This window comes from Amblyomma americanum, chromosome 7 (genome assembly GCF_052857255.1).
Source record: "Amblyomma americanum isolate KBUSLIRL-KWMA chromosome 7, ASM5285725v1, whole genome shotgun sequence".
Taxonomy (NCBI): domain Eukaryota; kingdom Metazoa; phylum Arthropoda; class Arachnida; order Ixodida; family Ixodidae; genus Amblyomma; species Amblyomma americanum.
Window position 1 is genome coordinate 89,193,653 of NC_135503.1, and position 19,613 is coordinate 89,213,265.

At 43.9% G+C, this 19,613-nt stretch overlaps 1 protein-coding gene across 1 annotated transcript in view; it reads right to left on the bottom strand.

Annotated features, from left to right (window-relative positions):
* Positions 1–19,613, bottom strand: part of LOC144099388 (glutamate receptor ionotropic, kainate 2-like) — a 298,135-nt gene that overhangs the window by 30,534 nt on the left and 247,988 nt on the right. Inside the window, exon 12 of the mRNA XM_077632637.1 lies at positions 8,044–8,242. Within this exon, the coding sequence (XP_077488763.1) occupies positions 8,044–8,242 (199 nt within the window). The remainder of the gene's footprint in view (positions 1–8,043; positions 8,243–19,613) is intronic.

Genomic DNA, 19,613 nt, shown 5'->3' on the forward strand with positions numbered 1-19,613 from the left:
ACATATGGTTTAGCCTGCCGCGGCTGTTGCCAAAGTACTTATACGTCCCAAGCCATCCGAAACCAGTATCGACGACGGAAACGCTGCCACGCGCATAATTTTCCCATGGTCAATACAGGCTTCAGTGGCTTCGCAAAAATTTCAGCCTGCCCTGAGTAGACGTATTCCCTTGCCACTTCCAGCGTCTCACTACCAATTTTAAACTGCTCATATTTTCTCAGACTGTTCAGCATTACTTTGGTCTTCTACGTATTTCTTTTGGCACCCGCACTCTAAGCACGAATACCCCTGTGTGGGAATGAAAAGGTAGTAAGCTCCCTCTAGCCTACCCCCTTACCCTAAAAGAGAATGCGCTAGAGGACAGCTTACTCCCATTTTTACTCCTTTCCGTTTAGAATATACTGATCTGCTCTGCCTCCTTAAGTTATTGATCATGTTTTGCAAATCATCCTCGGAGTAACTTAGGAGGGGAATGCCATCAGCAAATCACAAATTACTAAGGTATTCTCTATTAAATCAGGCCTTTAAATCTCTATCAATACAGGCCTTTAAATACGTCCTGTAAACAGGCCATGAATAGCAATGGCGACTTCATGTCAGCGTAATCGGAGCCGAGGTGCAGCGATCATGTTTTAGCGAACCATTCAGCTGGTACTGGTATGCGGAGCGGCTTCGTCTTGTGTCGCCATCTATTGGTAACAAGCAGAACGACTTTCACAAAACTGAACCAATATTTGCCCCCGGCTTAGATCTGTTCACTGTTTCTTCCCTGTTAGTTTACTGATGTCAAGCGATTATGCTGAGTTGAAATGCACCTGAACGTGCAGCTTAATAAGGAAACTCGACTTGCATTGGGAGTTGTCTAGTCCATCCAGACCAATGCCTCACTGGGTCCTTCGTGCGACTGGCCATTTCGAGCCGTTATTATAATGTATTTCATGCTTCCTACGCTGCGCACAACAAGAATTCAGACTCCTGCAGCATCCGTTTCCTTCATGACGGCTGAACTAGACATAAACGGCAATCTAATGAGTGCAAACGCTTGCAGCGTGTCAAGGTGAACGCGTGAAAGGTGAAGGAGGAGGGAAACAGGTTCTCAACAAGTGACAGGACGATCACGGAATACCGGAGTCATGAATTCATGGAGCACGCAGTGTAGGCAGATGCAAAGAACTTAAACGACGATTACAATACTCGTTGATGCGTTACTGCAGTGTAGCTGTTATGGGTGAAATGCAATCGCTACTCAAGATAGCAACGGCATTTTTCGCACTCGGGAGGTGCGGGGTTCAACTCCCAGTAACGCCGGGTACCCACCGGAGCTTTCCCCTACCCGGTGCTCGTTTCTTAAGGGTGAAATACTTGGGAAATGGGTCCTTGACACCGCCCATTAGTCAAACAAAAATTTTGTGTTTTGCCGCTCTTTGACCACAGCTGGCTTTGCGCCATAAAAAAAAACTATCTTCATCATCAACTGCATTTTCCGGTGGCGTCATCTCTGGGTTGTTAATGTTAATTTTGATATTTATGCCAAGCTCTGCATCTTTTTATGTTACCGCAAATCTTAGTATTGTTTATTTATTCATTCTTCGATGTTGCTGGCACGCGGGTATATTGCTTTATTTGTGATGCAAGACGCGACCAGATTTATCTCGTTTGATCGCATCCAGGCGGAGCCAACTCTAGAGACGTTGTTCCAAAGTGTTGCGGTAACTTTGCACGCCGTAGCTCGAAAGTTCGCTATAAGTTTTAAATCGAGAAAGGCCGATAACGGCGGACATTCTGTTCGACGACCGCCGAACTCGGTTGTTGCTTTTCCCGCCGTCGAGTCATTTAGTTCACTGTGGGCGCGGGTCAGCCCAACAAACAGTTTCTTTTGAAAACCTTCTTTCGCTGCCTTTCTCACTGCCTTGACTGCGCTCACCACTAAGTGACATTATCGGTGCTGAAATCATCAGCGAGTAGAGGGGGAGCAACTCTGAACAGCGTCTTTTCATAGGCTTGTTCATGACGTCAGAAGTTGAGGGAACGGATCAGTGGTGACTGAGAAGCAACATGAGTAACAAGGCCATATTTGTCAGCATCCAATGAGAATCCTTCAAGAATGTGACGTTAGCGGCAGTGTTGGGATTCTCTGAACCAACCAGAAGCATTTTTTGAGCCCTGTGATCTGCGACTGGTCATGTTGCGTTACAACAGCGACGCCAGTCACGTCTGGAGGAAGCTGCTAACAACAGCGCTCGAAAACTAGCTGAACGTGGCGTAAACTACGCAAACTTATCACTTGTGTACCGAGAACCTTTAAAATTGATGAAACGTGCCGTACTGCTTCCTCCTTTGAGATGCCCACGTCTGTAAATTTTGGCAGGAGACTAGCACCGTCTAATGACTGCACGTACCACAGTTCACGGGCTTCACACCCCTACTGTCATTTGGGACTGGCAGAATACGCCTGCAGTTATTTCCGTGAGGCCGGAGGAATCCATTGGCAGAAGGTCGGCCGCTGAAAATTTTCTCTTCACGTAAGTCTGTGAAAATTTGCCGGGCACAGATGGTTTGTTTCTTGGGCGTGTAGCGAAGCACTTATGGTAGCCCGTAAGCTAAGAGTCTGCATAGAGAAAGTTCAGCCCTTACTGTGCGTTCTGGCACCTTTTGGTTTTTAGGGGTGTCAGTTACGGTTCTCTTGTACAGTTCAGAAGCAAAACCCGGTTGCTCGGTTATTATTGGCAAAGGGTGCACAAAACCAACAGAGACACAATGCGTGCGCATGCACACACGCACGTGCACTCAAACACGAACAGCAAAGCACATCAACGCGTTTGCACTATGATATATCCTAATGATTTCGATGTTGTTTTGAATACATTCCACCACATATACCGTTTTGTATTACGAAATGATCACCACCAATTCTTATTCTCTTCCTCATTCGGTCCCTGTCCTTGCCTTTTCAAAGTGTGGAATGCCTGGCCACAGACTTATTGCTACGGCTAATGCCTCCACCGTCCCTGGCATTAAAACTTTATTCTTCTCTTTTTGTACCCGGCTTCGTGTGTATACATTATAGTCTTTGTTCGGTGACTTCTCAAGCATACCACAGTGTTAAAAGCAGTTGCGCAGTTGTTTTAGTGCAACACCTTTTTCATTATTGTCTTTTTTTTAGCACTTCTGCATCCACACGCAGAACTACGCAGAACATTAAACTGCGAAACACCCGAGAACGATCATACCAAACGACGTCTCGTTTTCCTAATCATTGACAAGAAAAGTAAAATTACATGGCGGCAAATGGCGCTAGTTGTCGGCGCTTTTAACAGCGCCTGCGCCAGACATTACGACAGCTTGTAAAGAGTAAGCAGTGCAGATTGACCGGCCATTAGCACTGACATTTCGCTGACTTCCTGGGTTCGTTACATCGTAGTGCCCGCATCCTTGAAAAAAGAACACATTCGTGGGCGCTGCGTTGACATTAGCAAAGAGCAAGATATTTTGCAAGCCTGCAGCTACTTCTCTTTACACCCACGATTCCACCTGGCGCCATTCCTGTTTGCGTATATTCATTTTGCTTTGCATTGATAGTTTCAAAGGTAGTTTTTCAGATAAAAAAGCTGCGCTTTCTATTATTCGTACGAAAATGCCGTTGGCATCCTTGCAACGCATTAAAATTAACACATAGTAACACAAGCAATGTGCTCATTAAATTTTTTGTACAGATTCTGGCCGGCCCAACTCATAACGCACGATGTGCTGCTGGGCGGCACGTGGTCTTACAGTCGGCGACGTTTTCGTCATCGTCGCCGGCACTGGCGAATGCTGGCAGTGCGGTCAGGGCTGCAAGAAGAAGCCGGTCTTTCCAGACGTCGAACGCCAGATGGTCCAGAGAACGAACGTTTGTGAAACTGCAATTAGCAGCTGTGGTCTCGAACTGCAACTGTTGAACAACTGCCTAAGTGCCGAAATGGCTGCGGTGAGGCACTCATGTGTCTCGCGAGAACTTAATTAAGCGGATAACTTAATTTGAGAGAACCGCGTTCGTTTAACGAAGGCGATGAACTCAGACGTTTATGTCACAATGCCGTTTTGAATGATTTTTCCTGACGGACTTTTAAGCAGGAGTAAAACCTGAGCACCGCACTTCGATGTAAGATATCTTTCAATTTTGAAGTAAGGTATATTACGAGTTTATGCGTTTGAGCGTAAATTGCCTGATAAAATTTACATTGATCGAAGAGTTAAACATTGATGACTGGCTCTAAGCAAGATAAAAAAATTCTAAGGGCGATTGCAATACTCCCTAATGTAAAATTTGAGCGCAGCTCTGTATTTGTCTCAGGCTCCTTAGGCCCATTGTTTTCCTTTGCTGCGTCGTCTGCACGTCTGCCGATGATATTAGTTCGATAGAAGTATTAGTTAAAGAAGAGGACAATGTGCAATACACAGCGCGCGATTGCAAATGAACTTGCAAAATAAAGAATGCTTTGACTTTGAATGTGTATATTAGCTCGATAGCAGTCTTATTAGAAGAAAACTATGTGCAATGGACGGCGCGAGAATGTGTTGCAGGTTAACATGGAGCGTGATCGGCTGCGGCGACAGCCAGTAATGATCTCAGTCTCTGTAGGTTCATTGATTTGCTTTTCTGGGTAACGTCGGCACGTCTAGCGACGTAACTGGTTCGATAGTAGTATTAGTTGATGAAGACGACGGCGTGCAATGCACAGAAAGCGGAAATGTGAAAATTAGTCGAATAGTATTATTATAGTTGAGAACGATGACGATGTGCAATGCACCACACGAGAGTGTGTTGCAGTTAAAAGCCACTGAAATGCAGTTAAAATCCACTAACCCACTGAAATAAAAATGTACTTTTTCCTTCTTTCTGTTAGAAAATTATAATTTTTTTCCATGAATTGTGTATTTATCGAAAGCTTTTTTTCCTCTCTTGTACCGGGCGTTTCCTCCGCTAGCTGATCTGCTCTTTTCTTGCCGGTATTTCTACTGTGTCCCTTGTCATAGGCGAAAAATATTTGGTATCGCTGGAGTCGTTGCAGCTTTTCCTTGACTATGTGTACAGCAGGGGTAGTGTTGCTCGGGTTTTTATAGCTGCAATTGCCGGTGAGATTTCGGTAGAGATTTGAAATTTGTAATGTTCACTGGGCGTCTTGATAAATTCTGTTGATTTATTTATGGCTACTGTTTCTGCTTTACACTTAGTGGCATATTCCGGCAGTTTTATTGTTTTATCTATTTATTTTATTTGTTTTTTTTTAACTACGACAGCTGCTACGACTTTTTCGTTTTTTTCACTCGTTTTTATATATTTTGTAAGCTTCTCCACGCCTGGTGTATATTCGAAGGCTGGTCTGATACCCGGGTGATACTTCCACAAGTGAAGCCTTCTGTGAAGTCTCTTCCTGAGTGAATGTTGCATCTTTGTACCGAAAAGTTCTTCTTTTTCGAATCTTTCAGTAAAATTCGTTTTAATTTCGATTTTAAGATGCACAAACGAGATATTTGCAATGACCTTAGGATTAAGATTGGATACTGTTTTATATGCTTTCATAATAAATATTAGAGTGCTGGCCTTTGTATCGTCTTAAGTTTGTTTTCATGGCTGCTTTGCCAATTTGTGGTCTGACACTTTCTGTGCACCTGACATTTGAGGCGTAGTTATCAATTCGTTATTTTCCTGTTAGACATATCTGCCTAAGCTGTTCCCTTGGCATGCCTTTATTGGATCCAGTAAATCTATTCAGATTATGAGTTAGGACGTTTTTATTCCCCAAGTATTTTACATGCAGAAGGAAGAAAATTTTGGCATCAAAAATAAATGCTAGCATTTCAATCTCGTCTGTGTATGTATTTAAAAGGAAGAAACAGCGTGATGAAACACGGACGGTAAAATTGTTTTCTATATGAACGTCTTTCCACCACAATAAAAGTTCACTTGTAAGTGAGCGCTCGTGGATGTCGTTTTTAAGTGTGTCCGTGTTTCATCGTGCTGTTTCTTCTTTTTAGATGCAATACCAACTAACCCGGATAGTTTCTCTGGTGCGTACCTTTGGTGCTTTATACCTTAAAACTGATTGTTGCGTACCGTATTCCTTTCCTATTGTAGTGAATTCTGATATTCGTGGGTTGAATTTTATTCCTGTGTTTTGTCCGAAAAATTTGTTTCTAGAACTTCATTTGCTATTCTTTCCAGTTCTGCTCGAGACTCATGTCTATAAAACCGTCCGCGAAAGCTTTTACGTAAATGGTTCTTGGAAGCTTTACTTTAAATATGTCACCTATCGTCAAATTCCGCACTACTGGCCTTAATGGGCATCTTTGTGGTCAGCCTGTTTGAATTGATTAGATTATTGAGAGCCTAGACAAGTTACTTGTTTATTTTTTGGCATTGAATCAGTGATGTTCATTAGATTTTCTATCCTTTCTACTATTATGTTTATCTGAATTGAATTGAAGGTATTTTTGATTTCTAACTATATTACCGCTATTCTTTTCTAAGTTCGGTTAACGCCATGTTGGTTGAAACATCGTGTTTGAAGCCGTATTGGTGTTGCCGTATTAGGTCTGCATTGTACAGATAGCAGTTAGTTCAATTTTTGATTAGCTTTTCAAACATTTTGCCTAGTATGGAATTGATTGCTGCAGGTCAACATTTTTTGATGCTTGCTTTCTTGCTGGCAATTGCTTTGGTTATGAATATTACTCTTGATTTTCTAAGTATTTGGGAAATTATCCTACTGGAAGGCGAGCATTTAATATTGTTATAAAGAAATATTTATAATTTTTTTGTTGTTTTTGAATGACTTTCATGCAAATATTATGAGCAGCAGACGTCACTTTCGTTCTCTGATGCTTCACTACGAAAATACTGATTGGTTGAGAAGGTAGTGACATAGCAAAGCAGTTTCACTGAAGAAGAAAAAGATGTTGAAAAGGAATCTAGCCGCTGTTCTTTGGGTTCAGGAGCCGGGAGCCCCATCTCTACGCCCCTGAGGAAAGTTCGTTAAGGGGAATAAATGGAGGCCTTGCACGAGCACCTCACGTAGCACAGTAGGCGAAAAACATTACATGAACACTTAGTCAATTAGGATCTTTAGTTAGCGTCACAAACAAAAACGGACTATGCTGTGTTATAAAGAAGTATGTGATGGCAAAAAAAATGTGTCGTTATCTGCGAAAGGGCGCGCCAGGAGATTTCGAAGTGAGTCTATGAGGGTCCAATTAAAATATCGTGTCATACATTTAAGGTGGACTTAAGTGTCCCCCAAGTTTTGCTCAGTGTCACAAATTTCCGACAATCTCTTTTCAGGCCGTGTACTCATTACGGCGTGGAGCTCGCATACAAAGTCTGATTTCAGCATGTTTTCAGTAACCTTCGTTTTCTGGTGTTCTGGTTTCCTGGTTAGAATGTTTGTCATCACTACGAGCATGCTGCATGAAATAAAAATTGGCGGGAATGTGTGAATTCCAGTCAACCTCCACGAATTCTTTGGCTTTCATTTTTTGACAGATGTGGCGAGAAAAATAGGTTGATATTTGTTTGAAAAGCAATTGTTTACTCTCTCTGATCTTTCTAGTTCTTTGGAGGCATTTTGTTCGGTTTGTAAAACAACTCCAACTGTCCTTCTGGCTTGTTCTACGCTTCAGAAACGTCCGCGGCAGAAGTGCGTTCTGGCGTGGCGAGGGCTTACAAGACCTGAAAAGACCTGCAAAAGTCCTATCTTAAAAATGAGACTAGCACCATCTGTAGCCCATCCTAGACAGTCTTTCTCCGGTACTGAAAATCATTTCATACTTGCATCTACTAGCGGCAACAAGACGGACTACTAATTTAGGCGTCTTGTTAGCAGCCCGATATCTACTCGACGTTTTTCTGTGCTCATTCTTAAGTAGCTGCTCAATCCATCTAATTCCTCCCAGTTTGACACAATTTTCTTACGAAATTCTTCAAAATTTCTTCAGTATGATTTCCCGGAAAATCTGTGTGGTACTGCAAAAATCGAGTTAAGTATTCTTTCGTTACGCACTTACGTGGAAAAAGGTCTTGGTAGACCCAGAAGCCAGGCATCCGTACTCGATGGTGGTCTGCTTGGCCAAGTCGTTGACGTTCTCAATGGGAGACGTCATCCGCTGCGCAGTCAGAAAGGCGGCCAGGTTGGCGGTGTACGAAGAGATCATGATGAGGGTGAAGAACCACCAAATGCTGGCGATGATGCGCGTCGAAACCGCGCTGCGAACGAGAGGAAACACTCGTCATTTGAGCATCGACATTGAGGTCCTCCCAAAAAACATTATCACAGTACTCTGTGCCGAAGGTGCGTTTCAAAACAGTGTAAAAACTGCGCCGACAGTCCAATTTCTGTGAAGAGCGGATGTGTGAAACAACACTGACTTTTGTTTTCTCCTTTTACATGACAAAATAAAACAATACAGAAAAAACAAGTCAGAGGGCCGGTTATACCAACAGGGGAACAAAGAGCGTAAAACATTCACAAATCATAGTTCAAAAGCAACACCTGGATTTGATTTAGGGCGATTGTACAGGTACTCATAATGCTTTCTTGCATTATTATTAAGCGTCGGCCTTGTAAACTACTTGGGAAAAATAAGTAAAATCCACAGACATTATTCATGCAATCATGAACTAAGCCAAATAGTTTAAAAAGATAGGCTTTACCTGCATTATACTTCTCCGATGCTTGTTTAAACGTCACTACCAAGTATCTCAATCACTGCCTTAGTTGTAAAATTTCTGCAGGGCTATGCTTGAAGTACATGTTGTCTAATATTAATCTTTGCCATTACGTACTTCTGGCGCTTTGAATGCATTGTGAATCATCCTTGTCCGCGGATCGGGAATTGCTTGCACCAAAAGATGGTTCGTTCGGAGCTGACAATATCGGTCTTGCAGACCTGTGGCTATGCTGTAGATCTAGCGAGTGCTGAATTGGCGTACAAATAGAAATTCATTGCCCTTGGTGGTTTCAATTAGAGCCCACATCTCTGAGATTCAATAAATTTTTTTCCAGCCTGAGGTTATAATTTACGCCACGTCACGCGTCACGCCACGTTGCGTTAAAGACCAGGACTGCACAAATGTTTATGCCCCTAGCTCTGCAAGGAAAGGAAGGCCGCTTGCGCAACGTTCAGCATACCGTTTTCCTCTGGCATCAGAGTGTCACAGCATGCGTCACACGTGGCTCGTGGCTGATGAAGCCGCCACGCAGTTGCTTGCTACGATGGGATCGAAGATGGGTCGCCCGAACAAGTACCCGAAAGAACTTCATATATGAAGGCGCGAACGCGGCACAAGTAACGTATACGCCTAAACCCTGTTGTGGAGGTAGTCAGTACTTTATTTTGAAGGAAAACAAAATAAAAGAAGGTCCTCAATTGTGGGCTCCTGCTTGTCCAAAATTCTACGAGCGTGGGCTTCACGGAGAGCTCTGTCTGTTAGCCATTTTTGGCCAGCCGGTTCAGCAACTTGCAATGTGGCCTCCTGAGATGAGTGGAATGGGTTGGGAATGGGGGTACTATCATGCGCGGGCGGCATTCCCACGGGTAGCGTGCATAGGCGGCCTTTGCAGCCCCTGAAGTTGCTCACAGTGGGAGGGTCAAGGTATGGTTTCAACAACGATGGAAGCAGGGTGACATGTATAATAAACTGCACATCTCCAACCAAAATTCTAACTTTAACCCAACGTTTCGAAGCCCACTCTGTTCCTTCATCAGGGGTAACTGAGGGCAGTAGCTAGCGTCTTTTAAGTATGGGAGGGTGCGAAAGGCGCGGGGGGGAGGGGTTTTAGGCTGTTAGTCACGCTGGTGCACTGCAGGGAGGTGCGGAATGGCGACTTTTTTTCGTTGCGTTGAAGAGCGAAGTCCCTGGGCATATACTGGGGCAGGTTTCCTTTTGTGCGGTTGATATTGTTCGGGGTGGTTTGGACATGCCAGGATTGCAGAAGGAGCCTCTTGTGGTAATTTGTTTTGGTTCCGAGGATGCGGGTCCCTTCAAAGTTGATTCTATGGTCGGAGTCCTCGGAATGCTCGGCTACTAGATGACAAGAAAGAGGAGATAACGGGAGCGAGACCTGGTGCGGTCCCACGGCCATCAATCTTCCGATGGTGTAGTATGGTATGGTATGGTATGGGATGGTGTGGCGTGGCGTGGCGTAGCTTTGTGTGGTGTGATGTGGTGCGGTATATCCCGCCTCATTGTGTGGTGTGGTATGGTATGGTATGTTATGGTATGGTATGAATCAATAGTGATGTGTTAGCGATTAGAGGAGCGGGTGACGGGGCCAGGCCCACTCGCTCACACGCCACCATTACTGGTCAGTGGCATGACCAACGAAAAAGCGATCGAATGACCCGCCCCCCCCCCTCCCCCCCCCCCCCTCAATGCAGCGTAAAAGTCGTCGCCGCCGCAGAGAAGACCCTGCCATGAGCGCTGCTGAGCGGGAAGATGATAGGCGCCAGGGCCAAACTCAACATCGACATCAGAGAAACACTGCCTGTGTCTTCGAACTAACTCAGGCGACCGCGAGAGAACGTGATGCCTGGACGTCCGACGGCCCCTGTTGACCGCAGGTCTGTCCGCAGCCGAGCACCAAAAGGTGATAAGTGAGGAAGTCCGCGCTCGGAGGGCCCCGCAACTGAGAAAGCGCAGGAAATGTCAGCGCGAGACGGAAGTAGGCGCTTTCTCCTCCGCACCGCTTGCGCCGGAGAACAAACCGCTCCGTCCCACGTGGATAAATGCAACGGACGAGTTTCAGCGGTAAATGCGTGGAAGCCAGTTTGTACACACCTTATCGGTATGTGCTATGTTGCGGTCTCAATTTAATGCAGCTGTACTGCGCTGTGTAAGCCAGAAACCAAATCAGAACAACACAGCACGCAGTAAGCCAGCTTTTCCTTAAAATTGAAGCGCTAAGCAACGAAGCTTAGCACTGCCTGTATTTTTTTAATACTAGCCTTGCAGCATAGCACGAAATGTCTAAATTAATTAGGACTGATGCTAACGTAGTTAGCGGATCCTGGTTTATATGTGTGCGTGACTGCGGATTGCTTATGAGAGCTCTCCCCTATGCACTTTTTTTTTCTCTAGAAAGTTTGGTGTCATGTTGTATGCAAGTGTCAGTGCATGTGTAGAGGTCATGAATCACTGCCACCAGGTAATTTTTATCTGTTAATTCTTTTTGGTTGTTGGCGTTTCGGAAGGGCGAAAAATTGCACTACCTGGCCCCGGGTACAAAAAAGTTTGTAGACAAAACATCAGTGTATCTTCACCCAAATTATCAAAGCCCGTAGCATGTACGACATTCTCGGACAAACTTTTTGAATGTTGTAAAACTGTAAGGTACTAATACAGAAATATTCCTGATAATGCTCCTTTCTTATGTATACAGAATTCCTTTAGTATTCCCATCGCTCATATCGAGCAGTTAGAATTCTCAGAGAGAACCAATGGAGAACACTTTTGACGATAGGAAGTACGTTATTAGCAAACAAATTCAATCCTGCCGACGGGAGATCTGCGGTTATATTGATTGTTGTATAGTCAAATCTTTCAATATATGAGAAATTGCGTTCGTAAACTCTTTCCCTTCGCAAATTATTTTGTACGCAACGGTTGGATATTTGTGTCATTATATCTCCTGTTAGCCCGTCAATAAAGGAAATCAGCGTTCTGCCGAGTCGCTTCAGTTTCTGCTCTAACGTTGGCGACAACAGCGAGTACAAGCTGGTGCAAGCGAGTACAAATGTTGGCGAACTGCGCACTCTCTCATTGATTGCACTAAGCATCTCGGCACGTGCAATTAATCGATCCACAAAGAGGCGGGATATATGTTTGCTACCAGCGTTCTGCGCGGAGGACTTAACTGTCGCGAAAAGAAAGACAACGAATTAATCTGGTGTGGTACGCTTACATGTCACAGTTAAGCTCCAGAAAAAGTTCGAAATGGCTTTTGTTTAAAAATAGTGGGATTATATTATATCTGAAATGCGCGGGCAACCAGGAAAGGTATTTTGGTATTTATAGGCCTCTAAATTGCTTTGGCTTCTAAGCCATGGTAATTAATACTTCCGCATGTACACTGCATGTACTTCCGCATGTACAAAGAGAGAAACAGGTTTCTGCATTCCTGCTTCTTTCATTTACACCACTGAGTCTTGTGGTTGGTGGCTAGTTACGTTTCAGCCTCTACTGCTTCAAAAAGAAATTCGTTAGAAGATTAACTCGGATCGCTCTCTTGTTTCAGACGGATGAGCATGCCGAAGCAAGTTGTCGAAAAATGATAGGTTTCATTACAGCATATTCTCTGCATACTTCCGGCTTTCCACATAGCAATCAGGATTCAGTGAAGGTGAACCCTTTCAAATTTCTCTGAGTCATTCGGCTTATCGTTGGATGGGTTTTCGAGTTTATACGCGAGCACAAGCAATTACAGTTAATGATGTACTTTTTGAAACTTTTATTACATCTATCTTCTTCGCTTTGTTCATTTATACTTGCGACGCACTCCAATTAACGCTGATTGCAAACTTAGCTTTTAAAAAATAAATAAACGTGGCAATAAGCTTAAATGGATCGACTTCTGCGCGTGGTAACCATATTGCCTATTTTCAGTGCTCCTAGATAACAGGAAGAGAAGTGATAATCCGTTTCGTTATAAACATGTTTTGTATGCCTGCATATCGCTCTCAGGGTTTTGCTAAATATTCCTTTCCGGGTAAAAAATCTTTTTGTTCCTACTGTGTCCTTGTCATGCGCATGCCGCGTTGAAACTTTCGGTAAGTACAATTTTGATAGCTTACTCTTATCGTCGTTTATGTATTTTTATTTGAATTACATTAGCCTTTAAACGGAAAAACTTTAGGGAAAGCTGCTGTATGCATGTTTCCTCACTATACTGCCAGACTCATACACTAAACACAACAATTCCTTTAATATTTTACTCGTGCCATTTACGTTGCTTCTTTCAAATTTTTCAGCCAGCTCTTTTTTTTTTTTATTCGCTCAAGTTACTTCATCAAAAATGTTAACAATATTGGGCTGTGAGAAAGCCTTGTATACGATCTTTTTTTTTAAAATAACACCATGTTTATTGAAGCCACTGAAAACCAGAACGGACTTTAACGGAGATTACTGAAATGTACTATGAACAATTCCAGGATTCTTAGGCATCAGTTTTTTCGCCAGGCAACTGTGGAATATTACCAGGCACTCGTTTGGAAATATTTAAGGTAATGGTTCCTTCTTCTGATGCGTATCAAAATCTTTCTTTTAAAGCTTAGCCATCTTTCGCATCGAATAGTTAGGACAGTCATACTAAACAAACAGGGAACGTTTTTCACGACACCAAAAATTTTAAGAGCAAAAACTTGCAAGCTTCCTGAGGGGAGGCCTGAGTACACATTGATTATGAGAATTAAATATTATGATATATGAAAAAGAAATGCGTTCACAAACCACTTCCCGTTCAAAAATGCGCTTGTGCAGAATTTCTGGGTGTGAACTGGCACAAACTCATTTCTTTCAAAGTAGCAAATTTTGAGGATCCGCCGAAATTTTACATCCATAGGTACAGAACAGGCGATCTTCTGCCCTCTTCTCAGAGAAAGGAAAAGTCTTATGTCGAAAGCCTTTGCAGCATTATAAACTTGTCGCTTTTTCGAAGGAAGCCAGAACGCAACTCCTCAGTTTCATAGTTGTGTGCAATTGAGATGCTTGCAATGGCGACCAATATTCTGTAGCGTGCTCTAGGCTTTTCATATCAATTATACTAAAAAATACATAATAGCAGCCTCACCAGTGGTGGAGAAGTCACCTTGATACTTACAAGTCGTGAGCAGCCAAAGATTTTATTTCAGGGTAGAGCCCTGCCTCATATTCCCGTCTTTTGATGTCAATCAGAAAAGGAGAGTTTATTTAAAGCGAAGTGCAAATGTTCGGGGTCATTTGCTATGTATTTCAAGCGAGTGCTATGCGCAAAGCTGGCGATGCCACTCAAAAAGTGATGACAGACGCGACTCTGGCTATCAGCTATTCGTGAATTGTTTTCACTTCGTTGCGTTTAGGATACGAAAATTGAAAATTAAAACAGCGGCACCTTCGACTCCTCTTTTGCCACGGAATTAAAAATAACTTCTTAAAGAATTTTAAACGGGCTATTGTGTCCACTCGCATGGTGAACGAAAATACGTCAATTTTGGGAATGACCGCGGCCACACAACGTCACTTAAATAGATACAGTACAGAATATGGACTCCGTGATTTCGTACGCGAAAGCAGTGCAGGATCTTACAGGTTAGTTTTTTTTTCTGATTGAGCTGTTGTTCCTATCACTCGTAAGTTGCCTCTTTTACCGGCTCTAAAATACCTGACAATGTTGTCATTCTTCTACAATAGCTAAAAGCTCGAAGGTGGTTCGCTAATGCGTACATAGGCCGGCATCTGTCTTGAGCAATTTACCACGGCTTCTCCCTTGCCCGCTTCCCTCACGCAACCACGAATTGAAAAGTAAAATATTGTTACAGAGATCTGTCCTACAGACTGTATGGAGCCCATCATTGCAATCATAATGCACCTGTTCGTCGCACGCCTTAGATTGGTATTTCATGTTAATAATTTGACTTCAATGTATGAGCACAGTTTTTTGTCAAAGAGCGCGTGGTTGATTTGTAATCAGTCGGTTGAATGCTGAAGGAGCATTACACACTAATATGGCAAAGAAAACGCCCAAAACATGCCAAGCTTTAGAATCCCTGCACCTGTATCCTGGTTGGAGACAGATTCTCACCCGAAGCATTAAAAAGCAGAAGTGTCAGTGTGGATATTGAATACCAGCTATTCGAAACCTTGCAAGCGGTTGAACTGTGTGCTGCTACATAATGAAACATTCCTACAGCTTTCCAAAGAGAGCATTGAGTGGGAAATATCAAAAGTATTCTTGATGTAGGAGGCAAGAAATCTAAATTTTTCCACCCCACGAATTCTTTTTGGTACATCATAAAGTGGTCTTTTAGAACGGATAACAAGGCGGAATCTATAAAAGTATACATTTCGCCGCATCAGTGCCCATAGAACTACATGCGGCCTTGTTATATATCCTCTGTAGGAATTTGAGCGCCCCTACATGTCGCTTGCCTGGCCGGAGTTTCCTTGTCTATTATTCCTGAAAACTTTCATCGATGCATCCGAGCACTGGATCAAGGACAGTGGGATCGTCGCCTGACTTTTAAGGTCGCGCGATATGTCTTCCGTACATTGCATTTTGTTTCCATCTTAACAAATTTTCACTCTATCTCACCGCCCGGGGTAGGGGAAAAACATAATCCATTGCAGGAAAGATGCACATTCTTATACGCCTGATAGTTTGTACCCGGTCTCGGGTATTATCCTAGCCCTTTTGAGTTGGCCACCACGTTAACCCACTTAGTCTTATTCGGCTCGACCAGTTCTCATGGCTTCACTTGCTGATTTTGAGGCTTCAAGATCCGCCCCCATCTCACTAAGGGGCTATTAGTTTTTCGGATGGGTACAGTCCTTTCTAGTCGCATTTAGGCGAGCGATAAGCTTTGGGAGAACCTGAGGCCGGACATGAAGCCGGGCTTACCTGTAAACTTGGGTACATTCCGCTGGAAATGCACCCAAGTTTACAGGTAAGCTCGGCTTCTTGTCCGGCCGCAGCTTCTCCAAAAGCTCAGCGGAATGTACCTAACTTGGGTACATTCCGCTGGAAATGTACCCATGTTCACAGGTAAGCTCGGCTTCTTGTCCGGCTGCAGCTTCTCCTAAACCTCAGCGGAATGTACCTAAGTTTAGTGGTAAGCTCAGTTTACGTCCGGCCGCAGGTTCTACCAAAGCTCATCGCCCCTCTAAATTTGACTAGAAAAGAAGTAATAAACATTTCGTAATTGTAAACATTACTTACACTGCACACCCAGCGATAATGTTCTGGGCTGCAGTCGGTGTATTAGACTATCATTTGTCTAAGGTGGATCCGAATACATGAGACACACATTGAGCACGCGATGTGCGAATTCTCTGCTAGTCTTTGCAATGAAAAGACTCTATCAGTGGCTGCATTGGACTTCTGTGAAATACATTGCATGTCCCCACGTTCTACGTACGCTATCACTGATGCCACTTGAGACTAGGCAACAGTATATGTAAAGACACGTCGCCAGACCTAACCCTGGCAAAGAACATACAAAATCAAACATGGACTAACACAGGACACACGCTAGGCAGTGACCATTACATTATATCTACCACCTTTGAGACAGCAAAGCATAAATCAGTCTTCAACAAAGTACAAATTACGGACTCGGACAAGTTCAGGATAATAAGAGAACAAAGACAAAAAGATGAAAGCACAGACCCAGTAATTGAACATCTCGGGGACTGGGTGGAATCACTAAAAATGGACATTAAGGCTACCACAGCCGAAATTGGCATGGAAGAAGGACAAGTCACTGGCTCTAGGTTATTGCATAAGTGGGAAGCTCATTTCAGCTTGCAAAACCGCTGGAAGAGGAACAAACACAACAAAAATCTTAAAAAGAGAATTGCACAGTTGCAGAGACTAATTGAAAAATATACTGTAGAGCTTCAACACAAACAATGGGAGCAAATTTGCGACCGCATGAATGGCAAGCTCGAGTGCCGGAAAACTTGGCATCTGCTAAGGCACCTTCTTGACCCCACAGAGGCTAAATCAACTAAACGAGGCCAACTTGTGAGATTAGTGCATCAGTATCAAGGCACCACAGAGGAGTTCTTAACGGAACTACGAGATCGAAACTTAAACACAACCCCAGATGGACCGCTGCCAAACTATCAGGGAACACCAAACGAGGACTTGGACGCTGAGATTACGGAGTCGGAAGTGTGGCTTGCCATGGGGCAACTACGCACCACGTCTGCAGCCGGGCCTGACGGTGTTACTAACAAAGCACTTAGAAACTTGGACGCAGGGTCAGTGACAGCACTCACTGATCTCATGTACAAATACTGGACAGACGGAAACATTCCACAAGAATGGAAATATGCAAAGATTACATTCATTCCAAAGCCAGGCAAGAAATTGTGTACAGAGAATCTACGCCCAATCTCTTTAACATCCTGCTTAGGAAAGTTAATGGAACATATAATTCTCAATCGGCTACAAGAATACGCTGAGGACAATAACTTACTCCCTAACTCCATGCTAGGTTTTAGGGCTAATCTTTCTACCCAAGATGTTATGCTGCAACTCAAGGCAGACATAATAGACATGGAACGCAGCAGAGGAACTAAAGCCATATAAGGCTTGGACTTGAACAAGGCGTTTGATAATGTCGCGCACGATGCTATCTTAAGGAATCTCTCGGACATCAACCCAGGGGAAAGAACTTTCCAGTACATCAAGTCATTTCTCAGTAACAGAACGGCAGAGATAGCAGTGGGAGAGATTAAATCAGACTCTATCTCACTTGGAGGTAAAGGAACGCCACAGGGCTCGGTCCTGTCACCCTTCCTTTTTAATCTCTCACTAATTAAAATTCCTTCTAAATTAGCAGCCATCCCGGGGCTGCAACACACATTCTACACAGATGATATCACTTTATGGACCACAACTGGCAGCGATGGTCAGATAGAGGATACCCTGCAACAAGCTGTAGACATAATACAAGACCTGGCGGGTAAAGCAGGGCTAACCTGCTCGCCCGCCAAGTCCGAATTATTTCTGATCAGATACAAACCAAAAGGCCCTCGAGCAAAAATTACAAACCTCCGCCTCCACTGAAAATCTGGGTGGAAGGGCTCCCAGTAAAGGAAGTTCAAACTATAAGAATCCTACGACACTTCCTTCAGTCGAACCGGAAGAACAAGGAAACACTAGAAAAACTCCAGACAACCGTCAATATGACGGTAAGACTAATTAGACGAATTGCAAGCAAAAGGAAGGAAGTGAAGGAGACAGAACTTTGCAAAATAGTACAAGCATTTGTTATAAGCATGCTTGTCTACGCACTCCCATACTTAAAATTAGACAGTAGTGAAAAAGCCAAAGTAGAGTCTATGATTAGAAAAGCATACAAGGTAGCATTAGGGCTACCGAACTGTACCTCCACCGAAAGGTTTCGGGGCTTGGGAGAACACAACACCTTAAACGAGCTTACAGAGGCACACTTAACAATGCAGAGAGGCCGGCTTTCCCGCACGAAAGCAGGAAGAACCATACTTGATCGTTTAGGACTAGGCATACAGTTGCCACCCCAAGATACCAAAACACAGATACCTAAACGCATCGCTAAGGTAATACGAGTTAAGGCACTAGCTAAGAATATGCATCCTGCTCACCAAGAGGGGAGAAGAAGGGCTAGGGCAAAAGCTCTATACAACATATACAACCAAGATGAACATGCAGTATATGTAGATGCCGCAGAATATCCCCAGAAACAACCGTTCGCACTAACGGCGGTGGATACTCAAGGTAGACTGATAGTCTCTGGCACTACCATAACGAAATCCTCGGAAACGGGAGAAGAGGCGACAATCGCTCTTGCTATCATTAACACAGAAGCTACTACCATACTCAGCGACTCTAAATTTGAAATACGCAATTATGCGAGAGGCAGAATTTCTCAGGCAGCAATGAGCATTTGGGTCAACCCAAAGACTTAGACAGAATTATTGAATTGATATGGGTCCCGGCTCACTCGGGGAACCCTGGTAACAAAGCGGCCGACATAACAGCTCGAGGATTCGTCAGCCGAGCAGGGGACGCTGCCGTTGCTGAGAGTTTTTCGAAGGACGGCCTTTCATCTTTTCACGATATTACTAATCATTTTAAACTTGAAAGGAGGATATTCCCTCCTCCAGACAAAGCCTTTAATAAGGAGCAGGAGACCACATGTAGGCGACTCCAGACGCGATCCTTCACGACGCCTTACCTGTTGTCAAAATTCTACCCCGGTGAATACGGCCCTGCATGTACATTATGTGGTGATTTAGCCACTTATGATCACCTATTGTGGAATTGTAAAGAGGAGCCGCCCCCGAAATCTCTCATACAGGTTCCTACTCTCGAGCAGTGGGAGGCCGTGTTGGTCAGCTCAGACTTGGGAGTTCAAACCCGGGTCATTGAATGGGCTACCCAGGTCGCTGTCAGCCGTGGACTGATAGCCACCTAGCACGGATCGTCTGCATTCTGCCTTTTCTGACGAAATAAATGTTTTCCAATAAAAAAAATGTGAAAAGTGGGGTACGCCATGACAAATGAAAATTGGTTTTTGAGGAAAGGAAATAGCACACTAACGTTCTCTCACATCTCGCGGACACCAGAAACGCTCTGCAAGGGAAGAAAGGAAAGCTGGAGTGAAAGAAGGCAGGGAGAAAGAGGTGCCGTAGTGGAGGACTGCGGAATAATTTCGACCACCTGGAGATATTTAACGTGCACTGACATCGCCCAGGACAAGACCGCCTTTTGCGCTTCGCCTCCATAGAAACGCGACCGCCGCGGCCAGGCCATGACAACTGAACTAAAATCAACAATCTGTATCATTTGGTAGCTATTCTGTAACTACAGATTTGAAAATTTTTCTGGTAAAAT